At 43.5% G+C, this 19,630-nt stretch overlaps 1 protein-coding gene across 8 annotated transcripts in view; it reads right to left on the minus strand.

Annotated features, from left to right (window-relative positions):
- Positions 1-812: 812 nt before the first annotated feature.
- The window catches only part of hecw2b (HECT, C2 and WW domain containing E3 ubiquitin protein ligase 2b), a 33,858-nt gene continuing 15,040 nt past the window's right edge, over positions 813-19,630 (minus strand). The window contains exons 5-33 of one of the 8 annotated variants that reach the window (XR_012593051.1): positions 18,298-18,373; positions 18,047-18,216; positions 16,215-16,357; positions 15,690-15,790; positions 14,705-15,585; positions 14,456-14,603; positions 13,136-13,303; positions 12,504-12,605; positions 11,884-12,034; positions 11,654-11,757; positions 11,444-11,568; positions 10,887-11,072; positions 9,818-9,970; positions 9,439-9,541; positions 9,252-9,348; positions 9,040-9,123; positions 8,798-8,907; positions 7,892-8,012; positions 7,019-7,132; positions 6,516-6,668; positions 6,319-6,417; positions 5,532-5,661; positions 5,274-5,420; positions 4,251-4,365; positions 3,915-4,000; positions 3,655-3,767; positions 3,067-3,288; positions 2,333-2,395; positions 813-985 (exon numbers count right to left, since the gene is read on the minus strand). Coding sequence is in view for 4 of the 8 variants with exons in the window: in XM_074627699.1 (XP_074483800.1) it covers positions 3,177-3,288; positions 3,655-3,767; positions 3,915-4,000; positions 4,251-4,365; positions 5,274-5,420; positions 5,532-5,661; positions 6,319-6,417; positions 6,516-6,668; positions 7,019-7,132; positions 7,892-8,012; positions 8,798-8,907; positions 9,040-9,123; positions 9,252-9,348; positions 9,439-9,541; positions 9,818-9,970; positions 10,887-11,072; positions 11,444-11,568; positions 11,654-11,757; positions 11,884-12,034; positions 12,504-12,605; positions 13,136-13,303; positions 14,456-14,603; positions 14,705-15,585; positions 15,690-15,790; positions 16,215-16,357; positions 18,047-18,216; positions 18,298-18,373 (4,092 nt within the window). In the remaining 4 variants the exon portion in view is untranslated. Of the gene's footprint in view, positions 3,289-3,654; positions 3,768-3,914; positions 4,001-4,250; positions 4,366-5,273; positions 5,421-5,531; positions 5,662-6,318; positions 6,418-6,515; positions 6,669-7,018; positions 7,133-7,891; positions 8,013-8,797; positions 8,908-9,039; positions 9,124-9,251; positions 9,349-9,438; positions 9,542-9,817; positions 9,971-10,886; positions 11,073-11,443; positions 11,569-11,653; positions 11,758-11,883; positions 12,035-12,503; positions 12,606-13,135; positions 13,304-14,455; positions 14,604-14,704; positions 15,586-15,689; positions 15,791-16,214; positions 16,358-18,046; positions 18,217-18,297; positions 18,374-19,630 lie in introns of all 8 variants that reach the window. The other 7 variants (XR_012593052.1, XR_012593050.1, XR_012593049.1 and 4 more) reach the window with 7 other exon arrangements.

Here is a 19,630-nt window from a genome sequence, read left to right on the forward strand (position 1 = left end):
TAGCTTCTAGCATTAGCTACATTAGCTAACAGATTCTAACCAACAACATAGCTTTAATTTACAGCTTCTATGAACAATATTAACGTCCAACATCAACAAGTGTGCTACTTACCAAGGTTACATAGTTGTGATCTCGGAGCTCGTGCAGCTGGTCAGTGTGGCTGGTAGCTGTGAACAGGTGGAGGTGAACATGCGCACTAATCACACACCTGTGTGCTCTGATCAGACTGAGAGCTCTAACCAGAACATGAACACAGTCCATGATACAGAGGGAGGAAGTCTGGAACATGTGTGATAAATACTGGATCAATAACAAACTTCAGGAAGTGTCTTTCAAGATATTATATAGAATTTGAAAAAAAAATTGTTAGATTAAATATTGATTATAAGTGTGATTTCTGTGTCTATATGTGAGGATGAGAGGGTGCAACTCTTTGCAAATCAAATAAAGCATTGATTGAGTTGATCTTTGCATGTTACCTATTAAGTAAAAATTGAGTTTTTTTGAGATTCCATACAGTATTATACATTATTATATAAAACATAATATATACTCGATATTTTCTTACACCCTTAATAAAAAAGCAACAAAAAAAGCCATTAATAAATTATTAAATGAATATAATAATCAAGTAAAATGACAACAACATTCAAGAGGATTATCCTATGTCACGCAGGCTGTTTTACATTGCATATCATGTCATGCTAGAACAAGAACAAGAACAAAACAACCTTTAGAATTGGAAATAGAACATATAACAGAATACCTGTTTGGAGGACACAAATATTCATTTCCATTTGATCCGGCTCCGTTTGATCAATTACAGTCACACTAAAACTTGCATAGAGTGACGAAAATTTTATTTTCCAGGAGAGAAGTGCTGACAGACATTCATATTCAAAAGTGAGGTGGACTGTACAGAAAGAGTGGTTGTTTGGGGTTAGATGTGAGGCCGCCGGTAGAGGCTCAAAACTTTGGTACATTCTGGTGAGACAAGTGAGGAAACTAATATCATTATTTTCATTATGAGAATGGAATTAATTCGATCCCATTTGAATTAAACTGAATTTGCACATGAACATTTACCCAACTTCTTACAGAAAACAATGATAGTTTGTATTCTGGATTAGAGTACATTCTTTAAAAGTTGAAACGAGGAAAACGGTAGGTCCAGGACTTAATCAAAATATCTCAGGGTGATAAAGTCATTTTCTATGAGTACATAATAAATTGGACTTAAAATTGCATCTTAAAATCTAATTTTAGTAGTCGAGCTTGGGGAAATTGTTCGGTTCTGATCTGGCTGTGCGTGGCAGGCATGGGGGGGGGACACCGCTATGATGGAGATTGTCCATAAATTAATGTAATTTTCAGCCACCCCATCTATGTCCCTGAGCTGTCCAAACTGAACCCGGCAAGAAATACAAAGCTCAATATCAGTTAGCTAAAAATGGACATTGCTTGCTGCAACTGAGTCGATACATTCGCAATAACTATTGGAAAGTAAATAAGCACATTTACTCAAGTACAATTTTTAGGTTTTAGTGCTTTTAATTTTCTACTACTTTATACTTTTACTCCACAACAATTCAGATATTGTTCTTTTTAAATTCTACATTATTTGATAACTTTAGTTACTTTGCGTATTTACAAAGTAAGGTAACGATGCCCCACGGACTAGCTCACGACCGCTGCTCTGCACTGTGCTCATTAAACGCTCCCAATCTCGCATTTAGCACCTTTAAGTAAAATCTGAATGCAGGACTTTTACTTACTTTCTACACTGTGGTATTGCTTACTTTTACGAAAGTAAAAGAGTACTTCTTCCATCGCTGATCAGTATTTTGTCAAAGCGTGTAACTTAGCACGGCAGCGGTAAAGGGAGAATTTAACTGACTGGAATATATTTGGTTCTGTTTGGTCAGAGGTCCAACCAGATGAGATGATTATTTTCATTCACCGACGCTTGAAAACGAACCCACGATAGAAAAATCGGAACCCTTTGAGAGTGCGCATCAACAACCGTAACTTTGCAAAAGGAAAAAAATGATATAAAAAATGCTTTTAAAAGATGGTATTCATAAATACATGAGTAAAAAGGAATCAACATATAGATATGTTTTGCATTTAAATCTGCGTGCTGGTGCCCCACCACATGCCACCCATTAAACTTCTTGGCTTCTAGGTCCGCCACATGGACATTTACTTTTTTCTATTTGGATGTATAACTTTCTTGAATGTAGACTACTTTCAACAAATTTTAGAAAACATAGACCTGGATCAAATCATCAAATCAAATACAATCCAAGTAAATGGATATGGATTACTCACCATCAAAACATGATTTAACTCAAGTAAGTGTTGCCCAAATGTTTTTTGCCAATTGATCCAGATCTGGTACAAAATCACATCATGAAGTTAGTTACATTCAAATCACAACATGTCACATCCACATAATTAGAAAATCATTTTTTTCTTGTAGATGAAAATACTGTAACAATACCAAAGCTGCTGTCTAGACTCCAAAAGTAGCTGTAGAAGTTCACGTGAAAATTCCTCAAACTTTACCAAAAGTTATATCAGGTGGTCCTTGAAAAAGCTTTGAGTAATAACCGCATGGGTGCAGTTATTGCTACAGGCCACAAGGAGACGCTGTACTACAAGAAGCTCTCAGTTCTGGACAGGCCTTCGAGGTCCATTCACACTAGAATAAAAGAGGCTGAGTCCACTCAGCTTTTGCAGTGAAGGCAGTGCTCGCTTCTTCTTTGATGTGTACATCTGAAAATTTTAACCTCCTGGTATCAAAGAGAAAAAAAAAAAACATCCCGGTGTTCGATTGGTCAAATCCCGGCAGTTATCATTCTGGTTCCGAAGGCAGTGTGGGTCTTCATTCGTCACATCGCACAGGTGAAAGTGTGTGTTGCTAAGCAGGTGCGAAATATGTGCAGGTGCAACAAAAAACAACCTCTGTACAGGGGGGGCATTTTCAAAAAGTCAGCTTCATGGTTCAAAGGTCTTATCAGCCTCGGTTATAAAATATAGCCCATCATAAATTAAACACAAACCTTTAAATCCAGCTTTTTGAACCTTAGTCCAGCTCTCTTCGCTACCACCAGCAGTCCTCGAGGGGTAGGCTGAGGTGAGCTGAGATTCGATTCGGCGGACGGGACGAGGATCATTCCAGCCCGAAGGTGCTGGTCTCCTCCACGGCCGTCAGCATCTTCTCATACAGCATTGAGAAGGACGGGTACGGCGGCAGGTCCAACCGGTTGAAGCAGGTATGAGCTCTGGAGAGGAGAATAGAAGGCGTAGTGTGAGCAGCACATGTTCCTTGTTGCAAATATCTAAACAAATCACAGGTTCCTATTATTATTATTATGGAAAAATGACATTAAAATAAGTGTTTTTGATGTTAAAAGATAACTTAGTTGAGGAATTCATTAAATATTGAGTAATAATGCAAAGATATAATGTGCATCGCAGTGTTAAAGGAATTGACCTTTAAGGAAATATGTTTATTCGCTCTCGCGCAGATAGATCGATGGCACTCTGATATTTGTATGGTGAATATGAAGTTCAGTAATAATGATGACAGCTTGAAATTATGACCAAAAATCAAACCACGATGAGCTTTGTGTTCTTGCTGTGTTTACCTGGGCAGTGCGGTGACCTTCCCCCACTTCTCCACACAAAACCTGCGGGGTCCGTTGCTGCCTCGCAGAGACGCAAAGCCTTCGTAGGGAATACTGGATGTCCCGGTCACAAACTGAACGGGAAGGAGGGAGACGGGAGGGAGCGACGGACAGGGAAGGAAACAGAGAATAAGAAGATAAGAGGTGGCACCTTCAATCAAAAGCTTAGTAAATAACCTTCTTTGTGTTTCTCCATCACACACACACACACACATGCCTACCTGCAGGAGCCGTAGTCTCTGCTCATTGTTAAACCTCTCCACTGCTGCCCAGAACCACCGGATCACAATATGGTTGTCGTGGTAACCTAAATATAACACATCATGTCATGTAACTAGCAAGGGAATCATCGATGGCTTCATCCTCTGGACACCATGAAATACAGAATTTCATGGGAATAGTAGGTGAGATTTTTCAGTCTGGACCAAAGTGGTGGACCAGCCAACATTGAAAGATGTTCTCTTTTTCCTCCTTAATATTGTAAACAAAAAATATTTAAAGGTTTGAAATGTATTTAGTCTGATAAACAGCCCATTCATCCGTCTTTTCTTCCATACCTCCTCTGTACTCGGTGTTGTTCCTCCAGTCTGATAAGTCAATCTCAGCTGTGCCGGCGATTACCAGCTCCAGCTCCCTTGCATCAAACACTGATACTAGCCTGGCATCCACCACCTAGGAAACACACATATCATACACTGGGACCGTTCTGTGCAGTACATTTTGACTGAGAAATGAACGGCATGGTGGGGAAAAAAATGAGGGGGAAGTTTTTTCCTATTTTGCATTTCGAGAATAAAGTCTAAATTACAGGAATAAAGTCAAAATGTAAAAAAATATTGTTGAAATGTTGAGAATAAGTTTGATTTTTTTTTTTGGGGGCATTTTCCATTTTTATTGACAGGACAGTGGATAGAGTCTTGAAAGGGGGGAGAGAGAGAGTGGATGCGGAAAGGGCCACAGGCCGGATTCGAACCCGGGCCGCCGCGGTCAGGACCAAGCCTTAATACATGGACGCCCGCTCTACCAACTGAGCTAACCCAGGCGCCATAAGTTAGATTTTTAAGTATTAGTGCCATGCATAAGAAGTCAAAACGTTGAAAATAAAGTTGAAATGTTGAGAATAAAGTCAAAATACCATTTCAAGAATAAAGACGAAATGTTGAGAATAAAGTCCAGATGTTGAGAACAAAGTCCAGATGGTGAGAACAAAGTCCAGATGGTGAGAACAAAGTCCAGATGTTGAGAACAAAGTCTAGATGTTGAGAACAAAGTCCAGATGTTGAAAACAAAGTCCAGATGTTGAAAACAAAGTCCAGATGTTGAGAATAAAGTTAAAGTGTTGAGTATTAAGTTGAAATGTCAGAATAAATGTTGAACTTTTGAGAATTAAACAAACTACAACATTAGCGTGAGCGCATACACTGACATTTCATCTGTATTCTCGAACTGCAAAACATACCAAAAAATCTTCCTTACCTCATCTTTTTCCTCATGTCTGGCCCTAATACTACTTCCATAGAAATGTAATAGATCGGTAAAAGCATGAAGATGTCAAAGTATTATGTCACACTAAGCCATACCTCGTAGAAACCTCGGACCAGGCTGTCAGTCTGCTGCACCACTCCTCTCTCTATCCTCCACTTCACCATCCGCTCAATATATTCCTTCTTGTTCTTCTCTGAGACGGGGATGTTGGCTCCACCGGGCTTCAGCTCCCTCTCTGTTATCTATGGGAACACACACACACACACACACGCACAAAATCATCACCTTTTTGCTTCCAGATTTTTATTTACAACCCCAGTCTGTCCTCTTTCTCTCTCACAGACGCTCCTCACCTGTCCGAAGACTTCTTCATTGACGGTGAAGGTGAGGTCCAGCATGTCTTCTATGTCGTTGTCCTTCATCCACTGAAGGGACTGGTGAAACTCCTCGTCCAGGTACTCCAGGTCACTCAGTTCACAGGGACTACATGGGAGGAAATGAGAGGGAGTGTGTGATTATTTACTAAAAGTATATCAAAAATGTGTATTTTGTCTATGTGTCTATGTGTGATTAGTACAACTCAGCCATGCAGATCCACGCGCTAAATAACGCTCAAAAGGTTATGCTCAATTTTGGCGAGGAAAAACAGGCATGGCTGTTTTCAAAGGGGTCCCTTGACCTCTGACCTCAAGATATGTGGGTACCCACGAGTCTCCCCCTTTACAGACATGCCCACTTTATGATAATCACATGCAGTGTTATGCATGCAGTATTAATGTGTTATTGTCTCCTATTCTAAAAGGGTGTGTTTGAATGTTTCTGCATATTGGGGTCCCTAAACTGTCTTGGAATTACATAAAGTGGGTATCACTGTAAAGCTGAGACTCTTGTAGATCCAATGAGCCCAACTGTATTCATGTGTGATGATGTTAGTCCCCATAGGAGACATTTCATTGTAGTGAGATCATTTTTTGAAACTTGACCTCACTGTATAAAATTACCTGTTGTGACCTCTAGACAAACAAATGAATCAATACATAGACTAAGTCAACATATAAAATAAAAGACCTGGTCAAATGAGTTTAAAATGAGCTTAAAAAAAAATCTGTGTTTGTGCATACATGCATTGAATACACATACATGCGCAGTAGGCCTTTATAAAATGGTCTGGTGAAGAAGGCATCCAGCAGGTACTGATGAATCAGAGCCAAACCCAGAATACGACCACTGAACCGGAACCTGAAACACACACACATTAACACACAAGATCAATAAATAAATACTTATATGAGCTTCAGTGTGTGTGTATTTGTGTATGTGTGTGCAGTAAACCTCACCATTCGTGGTGATTGTCTACGAAGGCAGACATGGGGCTGATCTGGACGGTGTAGGTGTCGTTGGCAGAGTACTCAAACAGACCATAATAAGGGTTGAACAGCTCTCTGGAAACCAAGAAGAAGAACTCTCTGGAAGGCCCGCTGTAGTCCAACCTGCAACACACACATTCAGGATATCAACCCTTACTACACCAGATCTGATGAGTTCTTCATAACACTTCTTCACAGACCAGAACCTCATTATTTGGGGTCTACATGTATATTAGAATTATGTTTTGCCTGATGCTAAATCCCTGATCGATCCGAACTCCATTCAGAAAACAAGCATTTTAAAAGTTACTTGCTTGTCGTCTTGCGGACGGATAGCCACAGCTATCGTCCGCACGGAGGCATGAAAACATCAAGATATCATATATTCGCCAGATTGTCCATGAAATGAGATATGTTTCACAGATACGCACACATCCATGCTTATTCTTCTCCTCCCCCTCCCACGTACTCACCCCTCCTCCCCAACGAAGCTGACGTAGAGCTTGCTGCGCTGCAGGTCTTTACGGGAATAGCACATGATCTGGTTGAAGGCGTCTTCCAGCAGATGGTCGCGACGGATGATCAACCTGAGACACGAACACAAGCAGGTGAGTGGACAGACAGACGCATCACACGCACAAAGAAACTAAGAGGGGAGGGAAGGAGAAGAGGAGAGGGGAAGGGAAGAAAGTAAAGGAGATAAGAGGAAAAGGAAAAGGAGAGGAGAGGAAAGTGGAAGGAAGGAGAAAAGGAGACAGAACGGAAGGAAAAGAGGAGAGGAAGGGAAGGAAATGGAAGAGAAAGAGGAGATGATATGACACAAGAGGGGGGAGAGGAAAAAGAAAAGAGGAAAAGAGAAGGAAATGAGAGGAAAAGAAAGGAGAATAGAAGGAAGGAGAAAGGAGAGGGGAGGAAAGGGAAACAGGATGGAAAGAGGAGAGAAAAAGAGAAGGAAAGGAAAGAAGAAGGGAGGACAGGAAAGTGGAAGGAGGGAGAAAAGGAGAAGAGGAGAGTGAAGGAAAGGAAAGGTAAGAAAGAAGGCAAGATGAAAAGGAGAGGGAAGGAAAGGGGAAAGTAGGGAAAGAGGAGAGAAAAAGAGAAGGAAAGGAAAGAAGAAATATCAGCAAAGTGGAAGAGGGAGAAAAGAAGAGGGGAGGAGAAGAGGAGAGAGGAAGGGAAGTCAATGAAAGGAAAGAGAAGAAAGAAGGTAAGAGGAAAAGGATGAAAGGAAGGAAAGATGAGAGGAGAGAAGAGGAGAGGAAATGAAGGAAAAGGAAGAGAGAATAGGAGAAGAGGTGAGAGAAGAAGGGAAGAGAAGAAAGGTCTCTCTTCCGACAACCACCTACTTCAGCTTCCCTGGTCCTTGACCGTAGCCTTTAGTTTCCAGTTTCCTGTAGAAGTTGCGCAGTTTGGCCTCAAAGTCTCTCTTGTAGGGTGCTGGAGCTCTGGCGTTAGCTCTCTGAGTACCTACAGGTAGAGAGAAAGAGAGAAGCTGTCATCCTTTACTAAATGGTAAATGGACTTGCATTTAGATAGCTCCTTTCTAGTCTTCCGACCACTCAAAGCGCTTTACGTCAACATTCACACACACATTCATACACTGAAGACAAGGTTCCAACCTGTCCATCAGGATCTAATCTAAATGCTCATTCACACACCGATGGCTCAGCCTTCAGGAGTAATCTGGGGTTCAGTACACAAGGACAGCAGTCCAAGAACACTTGGACAGCAGTCCAAGAACACTTGGACAGCAGTCCAAGGATACTTGGACATGCCGAGCCAGGGATCGAACCTCTCACCTTCTGATTAGTGGACGACCTCTGAGCTCTGCCTCCGAGCCATCGGTACTCCTGTCTGTTTCTCCAAACTGGGGGCGTTCTGACCGCAATCTATTGTAGGTAATATACTAACTATGCATAGGTACCTCATTCAACACCCGAACTATCCCTTTAAGGTTGAGACATTTGAAAGAATTGACCATTTGCCAAGATACCTTTCCCCAACAGCAATTCCAATCAGCAAACGTAACAGGCCTGTCAAGTAAATTAAAGAGTAGGGTTCATATGTTTTTCTGTTAGAGACACACCGTGTAATTGGACGAATTGAACTGGTTAAATCGGTCGGTTGTATCGGCAACCAAATTTAGGTTACGACACTCATTTATCGTTCCCGATCTGAGTCGACACTCTACGACTGCCGTGTCGGGCTATATGCTGATATGGTGTAGTCTGAGCCGGACATTAGTCTCTTACCAGGCGAGTTCTGTGGGGAGGAGACAGGGGATCCCCGAGGTGACTGGCAGTAGCTGGGGTGAAGTAAGGCGTGAGGAGGCACGTAGGACATTACTTCATCTTCAAACAGACTGCAGAGGAGACACAGAGCGAGGAAGAAAACTGAATGAATTCAACAGAGTGACTTAAATTGAAAGCAAGAGAAAAAGGAAGGAAACATCAGGGAGATACGGAGACACTGAGTTAAGGGAAGAAGGTCTCACCTTAATAGCATGACAAGGTCAGCATCACCTGACAGCCTGGCCAATCCCGACCCTCCATCTGTGCGTATCAGCTGCACCTTCTCCCTGTTGTCATAGCGACATTACGCCGAGAGAGATGCTGGTGACTGTAGCTTTGTTTCACATAGAAGCTCTACATATAAATACTAAACTCTGTGGGTATAGATTGACTGTGTGTGTGTGTGTGTGTGTACCTGAGTGAATGGTTCCGGTTGAAGTCGGGCTGTCTCTCCTGCAAAATCTCAAAGACGTTTGGTTGTCGGAGAAACGCCACGATCTTCTCGTTGTAAGCTAGAAGGAAAGACGACACGTTCATGTAGGTCATATCTGAGCATTTGTGAAGGGTTGTGTGTGTGTGTGTGTGTGTGTGTGTATACTGACCCACTGGCACGACGTCTGGGTTCTGCCCCCTGTTGGCAGAGGTGAAGGTGCTGGAAGGCCGCGGCAGGACGGGTGGGCCGGCGTGACGAGGGTCTTCACCCCCCTGCAGAGAGACGGTGGAAGGATGTTATGTTTTTATACTTTTAACAGCCTCAGTCGTTGCTTTAGGTATGTCAGCTACTAGGGCTGGGATGACACGCCTATCTCCTGATTCAATACTATCAGGATACTTGGGTGCCGATACAGTAAATACAGTGAAAATGTTTGATATTCAGCATGTACGATTCTGGCATTGAATATTTCTTTCACAGGTGAATTGATATTTTTCCCACCCCTATCAGCTGCATACCTAAAGCACCTATGCTTTTGTCCGTCTTACCAGTCGTCGTGGGCTGACCTCCCCGGCACTGTGGCTGCGTTGGCGAGTCAGGTGTTGGCGGTGAGCCAGGACGCTCGGAGGCCGAGTGCTCTGGAGAGGCAGCCGGGGGTCAATGAAGGTGGTGGCACGGCAGTTATGATCCACGAAGAAAGGCTGCATACGTACACATTACAAGAGACTGTCAAGTGTAACATTCTGGACTTAAGAGAACAAACTTCTTTTGCAAATTTGCAAGTTTTTTAAAAAATATTTCTTCACACATTTACATACATCAGTGTGCATGTACTGTGACATGTTGTGTCACAAAATATTTGAAGATCCCCCTTCAGACATGTTTGAATTTTTGAATAATAATTTGTGTCTGATGTGGTTTTTCCATAAAATGACCTGGTTCTCCAGTGCCACCCTTCCCTCCAGCAGGGATCTATAGATGATATCAAGCATCTATCTATCAATCTATCTATGTAAATGTATTTATTTATGAGTTTCTACATTTCTTTCCGAATTTCTGTGTCTCTATGTTATCGGGGTAGGTGCTACTAACCTCATATAAAAGGTAGAAATGCAGAAATTAAGAAACATAGAAGTGCAGATATTTATTTATTTTACGATTGTTTTATTTGAGCATTTATGTATTATTTGTTATATTATTATTATTACGCATTTAAATATTTATTTTTGTGTCCAACATTTAGTCTTTTATTTATTAATAAGATATTAATTTATGTATTTTTTCAGCACATACTTATGTATTTGTTGATTTACTTATTGATGAATAGTCTTTTTTTTCCATCCCCCATACAGGAAATGCAGGCATTAAGTCAAATCTCTACCAACTCATTCTTAATTTTGTGGCACAATATGCATACCGTGGCAGGGAATATTACACTATGAGCCCTAAAATGACCTAATATATATTTCATGTTAATAAACACATTTTCCAAATAACTAAATAATTCATTCATTCATTCAATGTTGAGCATATATACACCAGTCTGCAGTCTACTCTATCCAAATTCCATTAAAGCTGTTGAGCTATGAGACTTTTTGATACAGGTGTGGTCCTCACCTTGCTGGTGTGGTCGTGCTTCATCTCCCAGCCTCTGGGCAGCTCCAGTTGTTTGTTGGAGAACATGTTGAGGAAGGCCACCAGGTCCCTGTTGTGCTGGTAGCGCTCAAAGTGGTGACCGTCCCGACGAACCTTACTGATCATATGCTTCAGACACGTGTTGGTGGTGAACATACGGTAGGCACTCTAGGCACGCAAGAGAGGCAGGAGAGAATTTATAGAAGAGAGGAAGGAGAAAAAGACAGAAAGAAGAGAGGAAACACATCCACCAGAGAAAGTATTTTGTTAAGTGAAGTTGTCCCGCTGTTTATTACGATGTAATTAGTATCCATTAACCATTTCTACGTTTGTGAAGAAAATCTAAATCAGCATCTCTAGTATGTATACTAAATACATAACCCTCCCCTTTTACTGACACCCTAATCATTTTCGTACAGTCCCTTGTACCCATGTGTGGTAGTGTGGGAGTGTGACCTATGAGAAGGAGATGAGGGGAAAAGAGAGATTGATTTGTTGAAGGAAAGAAGAGAGAGAAGGAGAAAAAGGAGTGTCCGTACGGGGTTGGAATGCAGCACAGTGAAGAAGTCGGGGCTGGTGAGGAACTTCGCGCTGGGGGACTGAAGCAGCAGGGTGAGGCGAGACCTGGAACTAGACGGAGCCACGCTGGTGTCCCTGCGGAGCTCTGCAACACATGGGGTCAGAAAACAGTCTCCAGGACATGCTTTGCAGACTACATAGACCAGAATGCAGTGCACTGAGAGGATTACCTGGGATGGAAGGGTGCGTGTCAGTCTCATCTGTCGGCAGCTCAATGGCTGGCGGCTCCTCTGGTCTGCTGTCATTGGTTATCGTCCTACGTATACTCTGATACCTGGTAAGGTGTGTATGTTTGTATTTACTACCATGGTGACAGTTAAAGTAATCAAATTTGACAATTCACCTACATTTTTTTTTGTAACTTTGCTGCTTGTATTTACAGTTTTGTGTGTGTTCTCACCTGCGGTTCAGCTGCTCCATCTGCTGCATGGAGTTGGACCTCTGGAGGGTCTCCGGGGCGGGGGGAGCAGTGGGGCGTTGCCAAGTTGTAGTTCTGTTGACATGGTCCACATAAAAGATCCGACCGTGGCTGTCGATACGAGCCTCCCAGTCTGGTTCAAACAAATGTATAATGATTTTTTATGCGTCTGTCGGCTTGTAAAGGAGTGAACACCCACTGAAAAAGACGAGTAATGAATCCCTTTAAGCAGCCACAAAGATTGATTATACTATCCAGCGCCGCCGCTGGGCACACGTGCATCACGCGCCGTTTGCCACTGAGGTGTTGCGCACTTCGCGGTAAAGACAGCTCAACTTCGGAGCCATATTTAGCCCCTGAAACGGATTCATCGCAATCTCAAGATTCATATGATACCACTGTATATCCACCATCTTAAAAACTGAATCCTGCAACGGCCTTCAAAATGCAGTAATGTTAATGCCAGTCAGATGATCCATCATCATTTTCAGAGGGTTAAAAGAAGGCCAAGTGAACCAACAACTAAAGGAGGAGAGTTACTGTTACTAATGAATAGCTGACACTACTAACTAATTCTATCAATCATACACACACACACTCACTAGGTGGTAGCGGCTCGTCCACTCTCTGGTAACGACTGATGTCATGGCGGAGAGACGGCAGGGAGCGAACATGCTGGTGGCCATTGACCTGAGCTGTGGCACCTGCATACACACACACACACACACACACACACACACACACACACACACACACACACACACACACATACACACACACACACACACACACACACACACAAATATTTGAATCGATTGACAGCCCTATAACAAAAATATCCTGACTTACATGTATAGACACATAAAAGAAGCCCCGTTAGCCTGTGAATGTCTCAGTTTCATATGCTCCTGTTAGATGAGAACACAGCCTGAGGTAAAGAGACGTAACCGCAACCGCTGCAGCAGGGGACTGGAAAATAGAGACGTGAAAAGGATTAAGCTCCTTGATTCACTCATTGACGACTATTAAGGAGACCTCCAGTGAAGCAATTAACCTCCAGCTGCTCTGGTGGAGCCGCTCAGTCGCATCTGATCGAGGAGTGAAGCTGTACGGGAGGTAATAATGTGTGGAAAAGTGCCTGCTATATTTTCCCTTGTAAATAAAAGGGATAATTAATTTTCATTTTTTACTGGAAAAAATAAAACAAAAAGTAAATATCTGTCCTGCAGCTCACCTGTCTGTCTCTCCACCCCTACTGTCCCGTTCTGACTCTCTCTGGCCCCGCACACCTCCTGGATTTGGGCCATGCCTCCGGAGGCCTGCATGGACTGCCTCCTCCTCCACACCTCCCCCTCCTCTTCCTCCTGCTCCACCTGACCGTCCCTGCCGCTGGCTCTCGCTCCTGTAATTAACAAGTTGTTGTTTTTATGTGTGTAATGCAACCAAGACCTCCGGGGCTGAAAGAATGAAAAACGTGGAAGTGCTAAAAAACTGCAGTTCCTCGATATGGCCACTTGAGGCTGGCTGCAACAGTAAGTCAATCCCCATAGATCAGGGGTCTCCAACAAGTAGCTCCCTGTGTCTGAGTGGCCCACTAAAGGTTAAAAGAATATGGACATGTATTTGATAACACAAAGTCACACTGTAAATCAGTTTAAATTTCTATCCAATCAAATTCACAGACATTGCGCCCCCTTTAGACGTTTCAGCCGACAAGATGGCACAGATGATCAAGGCAGCTCGTTTCTACCTGGTTACCATTGTGACCTGTACAGACCTTTGCTAGCAAACAAACTTTACCTGCCTTGGGGCTTTGAAGCCAAAACGTTCCTCAGGGGCCGACGGGCCATGTTTTTTTTTCTTTTCTATTTTACACGCAGGGTGAGCGCTCATGATCAGTACAGTGTGAGCAAGAAAGAAATGGACAACTCAGACTCCAACACAAATTACACAGAAGCACCGAAACCGCAAAGTTCTATCTAGTGAAGCCCGTCTTGCAGAACAGGAATGTGACCGACGTCGGAGGAAAACTCTGAGTGCACGAGCGGCGGCGGCGAAACGAGCGAGTAGCGTAGCAGAAGAGTTAGTTAAGCTCGTGCAGTGGAAGTTTGTGCAGAAATAAATGCTGCAGCTCCTCCAGACCAACAGAGGTTCCCCGTGTCTTGTTTCCTGCTGCTGAGTGGAGTGACGAGTAACGTGATCGCCTCTGACCAAAACTCCGGTGTCTCCCCTGTGTCTTCTGACCACGATCGGTACGCTGAAGCAGGAAAAGTTAACTCTAGAGACCTTCGTCTGGTCAGCTAACATTACTGCCACGCAGCTGAAATATAGAGTGATATTGTGCTTTTAGCTGACGTGTGTCGCCTCACTGTTTTGAGCGATGCTCGTTCATGTCTATGTAGAGCGAGCACAAGCGCGAGCAACAGGACGCTGACTTTCGTTGACTTAACGGCCACAGGTGTCGCTGTTAACAAGCAACTTCTGATTCTTATATTCCCTTTAATAATATTGTAATAAATATTGCCACCCATAAACAGAAACATTGACCACCTACCAGCTTCAGAAGTCCTTCCTCCTTGGTCAGCTGTGACGCTGCTCGTAGGAGCTGCTGCTGCTGCCGCTACTGGTCCGTTTGCCTCACTGCTCGATGACTCCCCTTCCTCCTCCGCCTTCGGAGCCACTTCTTTTCTTATCTCCACCTCCTGAGGACAGGACAAGAGAAATAGAAGAGCAGAGAGTTTGAAAGATTCCAAACTGAAATCCAAGACTTGTAGCTTTTAGCCACCGAACTATAGCTGCTCACCTGAATGGGTGAAAGCGGACCAAGTGAGGGATTGCAGGGTACTTCCTGGTTCACAGCCATCCTGCTGCTCTGCTCCTGACAGGTACATTCCACCACAGACTCCCCCGGCCCAGCTGCTGCAGCTGCTTCAGCCCCCGATGCCTGAGATGAGCTGGAAACTGTGGAAGTTCCTCCAGTGATGTGTGTAGCCTCAGCTGAGCCTCCAGAAACCTCTCCGGTCCCAGCTGCAGTCTCAGCCTGTGTTGGCACTGCACCTTCTGCAGCTCCAGGTTCAGCCCCTGGCGGCTTAGTTCCAGGCTGAGCACTGGCAGAGGAACCTGCCTCTGTTGTGGCCTCAGCTCCAGTCGGCCCCTGTGGCTCTCCTTGCGAACCCTCGTTCCCCTGTTGAGACTCAGATGTAGCCGAGGCTAAGTCCGTGCTCTGCTGTGTCCTCGTCTCTTGTGATTGCTCCCTGTGCTGCCCCGCCGTCTCCTCATCCTCGTCGGAGTCTATGTGCAGCATGGCGTTGAGCCGCGTGTCCGTTGGAAAGCTGGAGCGGAGTTTCGGCGAAGGCCCCGCCAGAGGCCGGTCCCCGGGGCTCCTGGGAGCCTCGATGGCGTCCAGGTAGTCGTTGAGCGACACCTGCCGGTGGGTGTGGCCGCCCAGAGCCAAGGCGAGCAGATCTTCCTCTCCCATCTGCCCGGGCTCGCGCCACACGCAGTCCTCGCCATAGTAACGAGCGCCGTTGACTAACGCGGAGCCCTCGTCGGGGCCTGTGGGAGAAGGTCTGTATGCGACTCTTGAAGAAGACGACGGGTGAGGGAGGTCTTCGTCGTCTGAGGGACTTCCGGGGTCACCGTTCACTGCACCTAAGATGGTTCCCACAGCCTCTGGGGAGGTTTCTGATGGAGGAAGAGGGATAAATACATAAAAATGTATGTTAAAGACTTGTGTGTGTGTTGCTGATTTACATAACTCCAAAACAGTATGATGTACAAACACAGACCTTCATGTCCAGTGGAGGTAATATCCACCCTGAACTGAAGCTGCCCGCTCACATGGTCCGTAGGAAGACGACGACACAGGCTGTAGCTGACTGGCTGATCGCTGCACACACACAGACACACACACACACCTCAGTTATGTCGATGCCGACAGCAGCTCAGGATTTCAATACTAGAAGATACATTATCAGAGAATACGCAGACAGATTTGCCCCACCTCCCGTCAACCTGTGCACACACACTATACATCGCGGTTCACTAGAGTACATGATGTCCTCAGTTGTGGATCGATATCAAATCAATGCCTGAACAATGAGCTGATTAGGACGTATTGATTGGTATTGAGCGCACCATGTTGAGTCACTGTGGTTAAGTGCTGAAGGTCAGATGACTGCTTGAAATACACACATTTATCAACACTCTCCTGACACAGCTTCACGATCAGTTGTCGGTCTATTTAAAAACCTGCGGCTTTCGTAGACGCGCGTCCAAAGCGAACACCGCCGTGCGTGCGTGCGTGGACTCACTCGGCTGTCGGCCCCTCCAGAAGTCTCTGCACGGGGAGGATCAGCTGACCCAGAAAACGCTTGATGATTGGCCGACTCTTGGAGAACTTATCTTTCACCTCGATCTCCAACACGTCAGTCAGCAGAGCCACAAAGGTGTATTTCTACAGGAAGATGAATAGTAAAAAGTATAGTTTTATTTCCTTTACATGGACATTTGGTATGTTTACACGTATTTGTAATTACATGATGTATTTAGAATAGGGCTGTCAGAGGATTAAAATATTTAATCACGAATAATCGCATGATTCCATGGTTAATCGTGATTAATCACACATTTTTTATCTGTTCTAAATGTACCTTAAAGGGAGATTTGTCAAGTATTTAATACTCTTATCAACGTGGGAGTCGGCAAATATGCTGCTTTATACAAGCATATTTGCCCACAAACACAAAGCAAAGACAAAATATTGTCCAGAAACCCTCACAGGTACTGCATTCAGCATACAAAATATGCTCAAATCATAACATGAAGCCCAACAGGCAACAACAGCTGTCAGTGTGTCAGTGTGCTGACTTGACTATGACTTGCCCCAAACTGCATGTGATTATCATAAAGTGGGCATGTCTGTAAAGGGGAGACTCGTGGGTACCCATAGAACCCATTTACATTCACACATCTGGAGGTCAGAGGTCAAGGGACCCCTTTGAAAATGGTCAACTGTGAATGGTGTACTTATTTTGTAAAAAAAAAAATATATATATATATATATATGTACGGTATTCAACAACGAGACAAATTATTTTTGATCCCGTTTGAATTATTGAATTGTGCCATGAATTACATATGATGTTTGTCAATTTAAAAGATCATCTTGCAAGTCAAGAAGGTCGCAGTTTGCTGTAGGTTGGCCGTAGTAGCATTTACTTTTTCGTGTGAACTACATCTCTCGTCTCACACAATAAATGTCACCAACACCAACGTGGCCGTTACCTTGGTACGTTTTACTTTGTTCTTCCAGAACGAGAGAAAAAAAAAGTATTAAAAGAGATAAAGAATTCCTACAAGTCGAAGCAAAAGAACGAGCAAGACCCGCTGCTCGTGTTTCAGCTCGTGCATCGTAGCTTCAGCGAGAGAGAAAGTTGTGACATAACTTACACGACTTTTGGGTGTGTAGTCTTTCTAATTATGTATTTTCACAGTCTTATACTTCAGGAGTTTTATGACAAAATGCAACTTTCTTGACTTGCAAAATTATCTTTTAAATTTACTAGGGCTGATAATGAAACGTTAACGCAATCGATCTTTCAGAGGTTGTAGCGACTCAGTTTAGTTTTTTAGTTTTTTAGATTTGGTAGCATATGAAACTAGAAAATGTTACAAATCCATTGTCATACTACCCGTTAGTTGTAATAATAAATATATAGATACATTTGCATAAAGCAGCATATTTGCCGACTCCCATGTTGATAAGAGTATTAAATACTTGACAAATCTCCCTTTAAGGTACATTTAGAACAGATAAGAAATGTGTGATTAATCACAATTAACTATGGACAATCCCGTGATTAATCGCGATTAAATATTTTAATCAATTGACATCCCATCATATGTGGAATTCATGGCACAATTAAAACAGGATCAAAAATGATTTGTCTCTCGCCTTTTACCGGATCATAAGCGGACATAATCCATAAATTTGCAGATTAAATCCATTTATTTGTCAAATACATACAATGTGAAATGTGCCACGTGGTGAGTTAGCCAGCTCGCAAGTTAATTAATGAGGAAAGTGCAAAGAAAATTCAAAATTCCCAAAATTGTGTGCATTTGTGTGTGTGATTCTGCTGACCTCGCCGTGCCACACTGGGTTGGTGGTGTTGGCTATGATGGAGGAGCGTCTCTCCTGGCCGTGGTGGGTGAACTTGGGGAGCCCGCTCCTCTTCCCGGGCTGGATGGACATCTTCAGGTACGGGTCGGGGTTGAAGAACATGCCCTTCTTCAGGCCCACCGCCCGGATGTCTGGAGTGGAAAACACACATTCATCAGCATGTGTGTTGATTTATTTACTGGACCACAACACCATTGAATCGGTACCCATACCTGATAGGGTGAAGCTGACTAGTTTCCGACAGTGCTCGGTCCCCGATTGGTCCTCCGATTGGCCTTCGCTGCCCACCTGATGAGAAAACAACCAATAGGAGAGCGGTATACGTGAACTGATTTCACTCTTGGAGAAAAGAAACATTGCTGAAAAGTTAAAAGGAGGAACATCAGAGAGGGAGAGGAACACTAGTCTGAGAGTTCTAATTCAAGCTGACGGCTTTAAATATTACTGACTCAACTGGAGCAAATGTCTCTTTGCCTCAGTTTGTGCTGCCAAGAGCTCAGTGATGTCCACTTCTCTCCATTCACTTCCCCCCACTGACTCTGACTGCATCCCTGCCATCTCGAAATGTGTTCCCAGCTTTTACCTTAGCCGGGTGGAGCCTAAAATATATTACCCAATCCGTTCTGGAAATCAAGGAGAAGCGGTTAAGAAGATTTTCTTCTTAAAACCCCCTATGCTGAACTGGTCCCTGACATATGGCTTCATTTAGTCACTATGGTAGCTGAAGAGGAGTTCCTTTTGAGGAATCACACTGAAATAAGACAACAAAAACATTTCTACCTCATAGTAGGACTTAAAGATATCCACAAGGCTTCCTGCACTAACTTTCAGCTGGGCAAGGACACAAGGACAACTCCTGTGACAAGACAACACTTCTGTTTTGCAATAGGCGCAAAGCAGAAGCCATGATGGCGTGTATGGACGGATTGAAAGGGCCTACCGGGCACAGGCCCAGGGGCTCAACGTGTCTGGACCCCCACAAAATGACAACAAAGAGACATAAAGCAACTACAAAGAGACACAAAATGACTACAAAAAGGGGCAAAACCACCACAGACAAAAAATTACCACAAAGAGACTCAACATGACTACAAAGAGACACAAAACAACTACAAAAAGATAGAAAATGACCACAAAGAGACACAAAGCAACTACAAAAAGGGGCAAAACAACCACAGACCAAATTTAGTACGAAGAGACAGAAAATGACCACAAAGAGACATAAAGCAACTACAAAGAGACACAAAACCACCACAGACAAAATATAACTACAAAGACTCAAAATGACCACAAAGAGACTCAGCATGACTACAAAGAGACACAAAGCCACTACAGAGACTCAATATGACCAGAAAGAGACACAAAGCAACTACAAAGAGACTCAACATGACTACAAAGAGACACAAAACAACTACAAAGAGAAACAAAACAACTACAAAAAGACAGAAAATTACTACAAAAAGACAGAAAATTACCAGAAAGAGACTCAATATGACCACAAAGAGACTCAATATGACCACAAAGAGACTCAATATGACCACAAAG

This window comes from Sebastes fasciatus, chromosome 24, assembly GCF_043250625.1.
Source record: "Sebastes fasciatus isolate fSebFas1 chromosome 24, fSebFas1.pri, whole genome shotgun sequence".
Taxonomy (NCBI): domain Eukaryota; kingdom Metazoa; phylum Chordata; class Actinopteri; order Perciformes; family Sebastidae; genus Sebastes; species Sebastes fasciatus.